Source organism: Papio anubis, chromosome 14, assembly GCF_008728515.1.
Source record: "Papio anubis isolate 15944 chromosome 14, Panubis1.0, whole genome shotgun sequence".
NCBI classification, from domain to species: domain Eukaryota; kingdom Metazoa; phylum Chordata; class Mammalia; order Primates; family Cercopithecidae; genus Papio; species Papio anubis.
The window spans coordinates 47,731,885-47,743,260 of NC_044989.1; the positions used below are offsets into that span (position 1 = coordinate 47,731,885).

The following is an 11,376-nucleotide window of genomic DNA, read 5'->3' on the forward strand; positions in this document are numbered from 1 at the left end:
CTCTACTAAAAATACAAAAAATTAGCCGGGCGCGGTTGTGGGCGCCTGTAGTCCCAGCTACTCGGGAGGCTGAGGCAGGAGAATGGCGGGAACCCGGGAGGCGGAGCTTGCAGTGAGCTGAGATCCGGCCACTGCACTCCAGCCTGGGCGACAGAGCGAGACTCCGTCTCAAAAAAAAAAAAAAAAAAAAAAAAGTCCCTGATGATGGAAATGCTACTTCTGTAGTGATTTTTCTCATCATACGACCCTAAGGTCATGGGTGTTTTTCTCTGAACTCCTCTTTGAGATGCCTGTAACTTAAACCACATTTTTATTTTAGACATTACTGAAATGTTTTGTTTTTATTTCACTTTTTAGGAGCTTCCTTGAAGGTAGGGACTATACCTTGTATTTCTTGGTTTCTTTTTTTTAAAGTTTTTTAGAGAGACAGAGTCTTACTCTGTTGCCTAGGCTGGTCTCGAACTCCTGGGCTCAGGTGATCTTCCTGCCTTGGCTTCCCGAAGTGCTGGGATTACAGGCATGAACCACTGTGATCCTCCTTGTTTCTTAGTATCTTCTAAAGTACATTGAATATAGTAGGTGCCTAGTAAATTATGTGTTGATTTAACTTCTTTGAGGTTCTGTTGTTTGTGAAGAATTATAAAAGCAATACAAATGTTTGTGTAGTAATTAAGCAACAGGTTAATATTCATGAATTAAAAGATTAAAGAAATAAATAAAACATGTTAGCTGGCAACTCACAGAAAAAGAATTAAATTGCCAATGAGCACACGAGCACATGAAAAAGTAGCAAATGTATGTAAGTTTCACCCCCTTACATATATTTGGTTAAAAATGAGAGAAGAATGGTAATAGCTGGTATTAGTAGGACTGTGGCAGGCACACAATTTACATAACCACCAAAAGTGTATGCAAGTATCTATGTCACCACACCCTGGTCTCATCTTCATTCAGTTTTATTTTTATTTTTTTAATCTCGGCCGATTTGATTGGCACGAAATGAATGATAGCTGCCTTATTTGGAATTCCTTTGATTACTACTAGTGTGCTTGACAATGTAAAACAATATTTATTCAAAATCTGTTTTCCCTTTCATCCATTGTTTATTCATGTTCATGCCCTTTTTTTCCTTTTCTCCTTCCTTCCTTCCTTCCTTCCTGCCTTCCTGCCTTCCCCTTCCTCCCACCCTCCCTCCCCCACATACACAGGTGTGTGCTACCATACCTGACTAGTTTTTAATTTTTTTTTTTTTAGAGGCAGGGTCTCACTATGTTGCTCAAGCTGGTCTGGGCTCAAGTGATCCTCCCACCTTGGCCTTCCAAAGTGCTGGGATTATAGACGTGAGCCACCATGCCTGGCCCATGCCCATTTTTCTGTTGAAGTTTTAGTGCTTTTTATTGACTTTGTTTATATATTAAGATAATTAATCTACTATGTTTGTGGCATATCCTTCCCAATGTATTGTCTTAATTTTGTTTTTGTATGTGTATGTTACCACATTTTATGTGATGGGAAATTTCATGTAATTATGTGCTTCAGGTCGGCAACCAAAGATTCATTAATAATCATTGATGAATTGGGAAGAGGAACTTCTACCTACGATGGATTTGGGTTAGCATGGGCTATATCAGAATACATTGCAACAAAGATTGGTGCTTTTTGCATGTTTGCAACCCATTTTCATGAGCTTACTGCCTTGGCCAATCAGATACCAACTGTTAATAATCTGCATGTCACAGCACTCACCACTGAAGAGACCTTAACTATGCTTTATCAGGTGAAGAAAGGTATGTACTATTGGAGTACTCCAAATTCAGAACTTGGTAATATGAAACTTACTACCCTTGAAATCATCAGTAATTGCCTTATTCTAAGTTAGTGTAAATTGTTGATGTTTTTATAGAACCCATTTACCCCTTAATTCACAGTCTGGGGACAGGAACATGTACATATTTCTGTATCTCGTAGTAGGACCACTCATTCTAAAGCATTCACAGAAAGAATTATCTGTTTTTGTTTTTGTTTTTGTTTTTTTGAGACAGAATCTAGGTCTGTTGCCCAGGCTGGAGTACGATTCTCTGCTCACTGCAACCTCCGCCTCCCGGGTTCAAGCGATTCTCCTGCCTCAGCTTCCCGAGTAGCTGGGATTACAGGCGCCTGCCACCATGCCTGGCTAATTTTTGTATTTTTAGTAGAGGCGGGGTTTCACCATGCTGGCCAGGCTGGTCTCGAACTCCCAACATCAGGCTATCCTCTCCTCTTGGCCTCCCAAAGAGCTGGGATTACAGGCGCGAGCCACCGCGCCCGGCCAGAATTATCTGTACTCTTGAACATCACCATGGAGGAATTTTCTGCCACCTCCCATTTCAGTATGTTTTCTTGTTGAATTAGGATAACAAACAATATGCTTTCAAGTTCCAAAGTTCTAGCTGTTATTGTTTAACAAAATCTTCATTATAATTAGCTTATTTTATGCTCAAGAGTGTTATAAAAACAGGTTCATTTAAAACTGGGGGTTCCAGAAATCTTGAAATAGTAGTTATCACATGCAGAGTGACTTATCTATTGTTATTTCATCCTTTCAGGAAAGATTGTTATTCGTGGGCTTGGGGTCTAGTCAGATCCCTGCATTGATGAGATTAACATAATATAAGACTTTCAAAGGTTTTAAAAATCATACTATAAGGATTGATTTCATTAGTCACCAGAATAACTTTTTCAGATGACGCTCTGATTTTCCACGAACACGTTTTTCTGCATCAGTTGGTTACACATGAGTGAGATAATCTTGGTTCTTTATCCTTTGTTATTTATACTTCATTGGGAATCCTTTTGAGTTACTGTATTTGCGTCATTATTATTATTGCTGTAGAATTCAGGAACTTTTAGTAGATCTGGCAGTTAGCATGAAATTTGCTTTTAAATCATTGCTTGTGTTTTGTAAGCTATGGAAATGTGTTCAGAATGTTTTTTAAAAGGCCAGATGAAGTGTGAAGATAGAAAAACTTCCTCCTTCACTGTGGATGTTTAACAAACATTTGCTTCTACTTTATTTTTGTTTGCTTCCTTTAGTTGTGCAAAGTGTCCAGTTCTAGAATGCATGAGATACATGACAAAGCCAAAAAATTTTTTACAGTTGATAAATAATTGCGGCAAAAACAGCTCTATAATAACTTTGCAATCATCATTTGATTAAATGCTTAAAAAGTCTTGACTCAGTTTTAACTATTTCCTGCAAATAATAAATCAATATTTTTAATTAAATGCTACTCCAAATTAATGACACTTTTACATGTCTTTCTTTCTCCCTTCCCTTCTCTCTTCCCCCCTTTCCCCCTTCCCCCTTTCCCCCTTCTCCCTTTCTCCCTTCCCTCTTCCCTCTTCCCTTCCCTTCCCCCCTTCCATTGCCCCATCCCTTCCCTTCCCCCATCCCTTTCCTTTCCCCTTCCCTTCCCTCCTCTTGCCCCTTCCCTTTCCCTTTCCCTTCCGCTTCACTTCCCCTTTCCTTCCCTCTTCCCTTCTCCCTCCCTTTCCCCTCCCCCTCTCCTCTCCTCCCCTCCCTTCCCTTCCCATGAAATGAGAAAGCCTCAGAGATATTGGCTTGATTAATTTTTCTTTAGATATTTATCTAAGCCTTTAAGGTTTATCTGTTGAGCTTTTTCATCTCCTATTTTTATTTTTTCTACGTTTGTCAAGGATAAAATACAGCACTGTGTGCCAAGTCATAATCACTTTTCTTTTGAGACTTAATCAAAATTCCTTTAACTGTTACTCTGATACATTTGGCTAATGTATTTGAAGTAATCCAAAATTAAGTTTTCTAATGACAAGGTGAGAAGGATAAATTCCATTTACATAAATTGCTGTCTCTTCTCATGCTGTCTCCTCACGCTTCCCCGAATTTCTTATAGGTGTCTGTGATCAAAGTTTTGGGATTCATGTTGCAGAGCTTGCTAATTTCCCTAAGCATGTAATAGAGTGTGCTAAACAGAAAGCCCTGGAACTCGAAGAGTTTCAGTATATTGGAGAATCACAAGGATATGATATGGAACCAGCAGCAAAGAAGTGCTATCTGGAAAGAGAGGTTTGTCAGTTTGTTTTCATAGTTTAACTTAGCTTCTGTATTATTACATAAACAGGACACTAAGATGAAGGTTTTTTGGTGTTTTTTTTCCCCCTCTGTGTTTCTAGTGCTTATTTTTTAATCAATTTGTTTGATGGCAAAGAATCCATTTCTGTGTCATTTTGATTTCTGCAGTATATACATCTGCATGATCAAGATTCGATTTCAAGTACCAAAGTAGGAATAAAGGAATATAGTAAAGGAATAGGTTTAAAATTAGTCATTTCACTAAAATTAGTTATTATAGACTATAGCTAGGTACATCTTTGTTCATAAACGAATATATCAAGTTCAGTTATTAAATTACATATTAGGTAAGAAAAGGACAAATAAGAAAGCATGATTCATAATTCCTGCCCTCTATTTGTTTAGAATTTAGTTGGGGAGATAAGAATAACGAATGTGACACAGAGAATAAAGTGGCATATGACAAATATTTATTCAAAGAAACCATGATGGATGGGATGTTTCAGTTCTCATGGGAGAAGTGGATTTTATGGTGGCTTTTCTTTGAGTATGGGTCATATTTGGGTGTTGACACAGAAAGACCCAAACATATGCCTAATTTTTAAATTAATTACTTTATTTTCTTTGTGATGGAGTCTCTCTCTGTTGCCCAGGCTGGAGTGCAGTGGCATGATCTTGGCTCACTGCAAGCTCTGCCTCCCGGGTTCGCGCCATTCTCCTGCCTCAGCCTCCCGGGTAGCTGGGACTACAGGAGCCCACCACCACGCCCGGCTAATATTTTGTGTTTTTTAGTAGAGACGAGGTTTCACTGTGTTAGCCAGGATGGTCTCAATCTCCTAACTTCGTGATCCGCCTGCCTCAGCTTCCCAAAGTGCTGGGATTACAGGTGTGAGCCACCATGCCCAGCCCTTTTTTTTTTTTTTTTTAAATTAGAGGATTACTAGTTCTCTTCAATTATAAAAATAAAAGAATCTTATTTCACTGCCTGGTCCTGGAAACATTTACTGCAGTATACATTGTGACAACTTTTTACTTGTTATGTTTTTAGCTTTTACCTGTGAATTTCTTATTGTTCTTATGTGAAGGATAGATAGTTGCTACAATAATAATAGATGATGTGTATGGTTTTTGAGCCTGAAAAGTATAGTTTTATCTGCTGTACCTATACAAGCAGGAGAAATATAATTCGTTAATAATTTTAGGTATGGCAGGCTGCCATCCCAAATATGAAGTGGTCTTTGTATTTGCACTTTAATGTGTTGAAATCATAGCTTTCAGTGATCCAGCATTAGGCAGACTCTTATGTAATCCCTTGTTTCCAATTAAAATAGACGTTGTATACTTTTGATAACATTAATTATAATGTATTTTGAGCCCTGTGAGGTTGGTAACATTATTCCCATTTTGTGAATGAGGAATGTGTGTTAAGGAATTTGCCCAAGAGTCACATAGCAAGTAATATTCATGCTCTCTGAAGCAGCAATAACTTGGCAATAAAATAAAAAAGAAACATCTTTTGTATGTGTTAACTTTTCAGTGACAGTTTTTGCCTTCCAGTATTCTTTGTAAACCTTGAATTCTTTTTTTCATAGAGGATTAAAGTTTATCAGTTATAAAGGTGGAGGAATTTGGGAACTAGACAGTGCACACATAAATAATAAATATGTTCTTCAAATATTGGGTGGGCTAATGTGGGGGGAGTTTGAGACCAGCCTAGGCAACATAGTGAGACCCTTGTCTCTAAAAATATGAAAAATAAAAAAAATTTCTAAAAATGGGTGATGTGTTTAGATGGAAATGAAACAATTTGTCACGGTCTAACAAGACTTTTAGAAAAGATATTTTAATTACTAATGGGACATTCACATGTTTTTCAGCAAGGTGAAAAAATTATTCAGGAGTTCCTGTCCAAGGTGAAACAAATGCCCTTTACTGAAATGTCAGAAGAAAACATCACAATAAAGTTAAAACAGCTAAAAGCTGAAGTAATAGCAAAGAATAATAGCTTTGTAAATGAAATCATTTCACGAATAAAAGTTACTACGTGAAAAATCCCAGTAATGGAATGAAGGTAATATTGATAAGCTAATTGTCTGTGATACTTTTATATTGTTTTATATTAATTCTTTTTCCATAGTGTTAACTGTCAGTGCCCATGGGCTATCAACTTAATAAGATATTTAGTAATATTTGTCTGTGAGGACATTTTCAAAGATCTTTATTTTGAAAAATGAGAGCTGTAACTGAGGACTGTTTGCAATTGACATAGGCAATAATAAGTGATGTGCTGAATTTTATAAATAAAATCATGTAGTTTGTGGAATTTGAGATGCATTGTAGTTCTTTGCAGTGTGACTTCTATACACACTTGTTCCCAAATATGTTGGAAGAAACAGATAGTCCAGAGACCTTGTAAAAGATCTTAAACTGGAGGGCTCCATGGAGATCTTTGCCAGTGACTCCCCCAGAGTGTCCATCTGTTGGCAGGAGCCAGGTTGGCTGCATACGCATTAGCTAAGGAGCTTATTATACATCCAGAGTCCTACAGTGAGCCTCCATCCCGTCTGCCATTCTCCCATCCCTGGTCTATGATAAGACTTAGAAATCTGCATTTTAACAAAACCTTTCAGGTTGAGAACCCTGATTTAGTCTACTTCTTCTGTTTTACAATAAAGAGATGAAGGGGTTAAGAATTAGCAGCTAATCCTACGCAATGTGAGGGAAAAAGGACAGTCCTTTTAATAAATGCAGTGGACTGGTGGTGTATCCATATAGAAAGAAATGAAATTGGACCCCTAATTCATGTCATATATAAAAATCACCTCCACTCTGGGAGGCCAAGGCAGGCAATCACTTGAGCTTAGGAGATCAAGACCATCCTGGACAACATGACAAAACCCCATCTCTACAAGAAAATGCAAAAATTAGCCAGGCATAGTGGTGCGTGCCTGTAGTCCCAGCCACTCAGACAGCTGTGGTGGGAGGATCACCTGAGCTGGAAGAGGCTGAGGTTGCAATGAGCTGTGATCATTCCACTGCACACCATCCTGGGCAATACAGCGATACTGTGTCTCAAACAAAACAAAACCAAAAAAAATCACCTTCAGTGATTTTTAGACCAAATGTACAAGGTAACAGTATCAAGGTTTTAGTGTTTTATAGTTCTTCAGAAGATAACTAGGAAAATATTTTTATGTCCTTGACTTTGGGAAGAATTTAAGTCACAGAAAAACACCATCCATAAAGTTTGACTTATTTAGCTAATTGAAATTAACAACTTCTATTAAAAGGCACCACAAGTGAAAAGACATGATTCATAATGGAAGAACATACTGGTACCATATAAAATATCAAAGAGCTGGGCATGGTGTCCCATGCTTGTAGTCCCAGGAGGCTGAGGCAGGAGGATCACTTGAGCCCAGCAGTTCAAGTCCAGCCTGGGCAATATAGCAAGACTGCCTTTCTTTTCTTCTTTTTTTTAATACCTGAAATAAAGAACTCCTATAAAAACACTAAGAAAAGGGGTCACTTAAGAATCTCATTAACAAAAAGAATCTGAATATTTTTCCAAGGAAGATATGCAAATGGACAGTAAGCACATGAAAAGATGCAGATCAGGGAAATGCAAGTTACCACAATGAGCTACAACTTCACACTGATTACGATAGTTAAAATCAAAAAGTCAGATGGTAAGTACTGGCAAGGAAGTGGAGAAATTGAAACTCTCATGCACTGTTGGTGGGAATGTAAAATGGTGCAGCTGCTTTGGAAAACAGTCTGGCAGTTCCTCAGACAATTCCACTCCAACGTATATCCAAGTGGAATCAAAACATATGTCCCCACAAAACTTGTACACAAATGTTTATAGCAGGATTATTCATAATAGCCAAAAGGTGGAAACAACCCGAATGTCCATCAGCAGATGAATGCATAAACAAAACGCGGTCTATCCATACAACGGAGTCTATTATTGAGTCATTAAAGGAATGAAGTACTGCTACCTGGTACAGCTTAGATAAACCTTGAAAACATTGTGCTAAATGAAAGAAGCTGGTTACAAGAGTCTACACATATGATTTCATTCATGTGAAAGTTCAGAATAGAGACAGCAGTAGAGACAAAGTAGCAGTTGTTCAGGGTTGGTGCCAGGGAATGGGTAGGTGGGGTGAAAGCTAAAGGATACGATGTTTCTTTGTGAGATGGAAGTTCTAAAATTGGTGATGTTTATACATGTCTGTGAATATACTAAAAACCGTTGAATTGTACACATTAAACGGATGAATTGTGTAGGAATTATTTTTTAATAAAGCTATTTTAAAAAATTCAGACACTTCACCCAAGAGGAAATCTAAGTGGTCCATAAACATGAGAAGGTCTTTAATCACCAGTCAGAAAAATGAAAATGAAAACCATGCCAGGCCACCTCCAACCTCCCCACCTCCCACCACCATAGTAACAAGCATTTCAAGTGTAGCAGTTCCAGCTGTTGGTGAGGATGTGGAATAACACTGCTAGGGGTGTTCAGATTATCTGGTGAAATTGAAAAGATGCATGCGACCCAGCAGTTCTGCTCTTAGCTGCATACTCTAGAGATGCTTTTGCCCATTGTGCTGCGAGATGTATACAGGAATGTTCCTAATACCCCCACACTGGAAACAACTCAGCAGTGAAAATGAACTACAGCTACACAAAATAACATAGATGGAATCTTAAAACTTTTAGTAAAAGAAATGATACAAAAATGGTGGTTTTTTCTCATTTATGTGAAATTTAAGAATAGGTGGTATTGTTTAGGGATGCAGTCTTTGGGATGGCAGCTATAAAGAAAAAGTGATTGTGTCAATCAGGAGAGTGATTGTCTTTAGGGAAATGGGGTGCTGATGGGGTGGGGGCACTTTAGGGTTTCTGGAGGGCCACAGTTCTGGTTTTTAACCTGAGTAGTGGTTTTGCAGGTGCTTGCTTTATAGTTAACTGCAATTTTTTCTTTTAATTCAGTTAAAGTTTGGTATGAGAACAACTGTATGGCCAATGAATCCTTTCACATACTCAGTTTACCAAGTTCTTTTTCCTCGTTGTTGTTAATTTAGAGTGGGTTACATCAGTTTTTCTTTTCTGGCTACCAAAAGCTTAGGAAAAAGGCAAACTTACAGAAGAAGATTTTAAATGTGGAAATATTTATTGGTTTACAAATCGTCCTAATCACTTATACATGAAAAGCTTTCATAAAATTCAAAAAGCAAATTTTAAATTCCAATGAAATATTTCATCCTGTGGTTAGTTGTGAAAGAATGTTTTTAGATTGCTGCACAGAAGCATGTTTAACATGGAAATCAGCTCATGGTTTTAGTTGTTAGGGCTACAAGAAACTGGGGGAGACTTGATTCCAAGAAAACATGTAGTCTATCAGGCTGCTTTCATTTCTCTAAAACAGACAGTGTTCTAAGATGTTTTCAAAAATGAGAAGATACATAATAGATCTGCTTAAGAAGTTTAAAACTTAATCTGTGCTTATTACATGAATATGCTAATGTAAAACCAGGCCTTCAATTAGCGTTTCCTTCCTTTTAGAATGGTGTATGTAAAGCAAAATATAAACTAATTTCTGACCTGTCAAAGGTTTTTTTCTTAAAATTTAAATTTATAATGTGGTTTGGTTTTTCTTTCCCACTCAAACATGAATTTGGGTAATACCAGAATAAAGCTGAATATATAAATATTATCCAAAATTTAGAACTCTACTGTTAAGAAATCTGTTGACCACATAACCATGTTTCTGAGAAAATTCATGATTTTTTGCATCTTTAAAAAAATTAGCACTAAGAAGCTAAGATGAAGTTGTTTTTGTAATTTGATTTTTTTTCCCTTAAAATACTGTTTTGGAGTTAAAAGTTGTAGCAAAACTGGTATAAGAAAGATGTTTTAGGGTAGATATATTTAAGTCTTGTCTCATACTCTATTGACTAAGCTAGCCCGGTGACTAGGGTAGATGTATTTAAAGAATAACTTTTCCCCCTTAAAATCTCAATATTCCACATCCTGTTAGACTTCTTGAGTATTAAATACATCTTCTATCCTTGGTCTTTCTGCATTTAGCTTTTTTGGGAAGTATGTTTTTACCCACAGCATATGGTATGAGCTGCTGATTCAGTATTGAGTGGCTCTTTAAGCTTGTTAGTTACATTCTGCTGATTAAAATGGTATACAGAATAGTCAGGAAAAACCAGTCCCTGGTCTGAAATAAATTAAACAATGTTAATTAGCTTATGGAGAAGAACAAATGAGTAAAGAGAATTTTCATATACAAAGGAAATCTCTGTTATTGTCTTTCTGGATTCAGTGTATTTGGGTTAAGGAGATAGGGTGCGGCTAGAGAAAATGATGAAAATGTCCACAATGTTACACGTATTTTTACACTGAAACGAAGTGGAAGCCCAGTTTAATAGTTTTCTGCCCAAGTTGCCCTGTCTTCACACCCACACCACTTATCTTGATTGATAAATCTACTACTTCCTCTTACTCTGCTTCAGAAGTTAACCTCTATGGTGCAGTGCTAGGATATCACAGAGGAAATAATCCCTTGTTGACAATGTCTTGTTGCTGGGAGTCATCAACGCCTCCTGTTCTAAGGAGGACAATGGGAAGCCCTTGCCTTGCATTTGCTACAGCCGTTTCCTTGACTTCCCTGGAAGAACAGTATTTCATGGTGTTAGACAACATTCAGAACGTGCTCGAATTCAATGTATGTCAGTACACACTTGCTTTGGTGTGTGGTTTGTCCAAACCAAAGTGCCCATACATGTCTCTGGTCCAGCCATGTGGGAAATTCAGCAGTGGGGTGAACCATATGGAGACGGCAGGTGTTGGGTAGCCTTAACAGGATTGCCCTGGTCTTACTTCTGGACTTGGTGAGTGGAAGATCACACTGTTGCTTGCTGCCCTGGGTCCACCTCAAAGAGGGAAAGAAAAATTCGAAACTTAAATGGTTAAATTTAGAAACAAGAAAAAGTTCTGTCAGTGGGCAATTTCTTATGTCTAACAAAAAAACAACAGCAATGAATTCCTTTGTGTTCAGAATCAACCAGTAAACACAACTTTAGCAATTAACCTATCACTATCACAATTGTTTATTTCCTGGAATTTTGTTGACAGAATTAGTCCAATAAATGTTATAAATAATAACTTTATGAATAGATAGGTAAATGACATATTCAGTATAATTAAATCTAAGACAATGCAACTTTTTAAAATTCAACCACTGCCCTGCAATTTTAATATGCCTTGTCCAT

General features: G+C 37.4%; 1 protein-coding gene across 1 annotated transcript in view; it reads left to right on the plus strand.

Annotated features, from left to right (window-relative positions):
- MSH2 (mutS homolog 2) overlaps positions 1 to 6,418 on the plus strand; it is a 75,195-nt gene extending 68,777 nt beyond the window's left edge. The window contains exons 14-16 of the mRNA XM_031655136.1: positions 1,540 to 1,787; positions 3,912 to 4,084; positions 5,968 to 6,418. Of these exons, the coding sequence (XP_031510996.1) occupies positions 1,540 to 1,787; positions 3,912 to 4,084; positions 5,968 to 6,138 (592 nt within the window). The 3' untranslated portion in view covers positions 6,139 to 6,418. The remainder of the gene's footprint in view (positions 1 to 1,539; positions 1,788 to 3,911; positions 4,085 to 5,967) is intronic.
- The last annotated feature ends 4,958 nt before the right edge of the window (positions 6,419 to 11,376 follow it).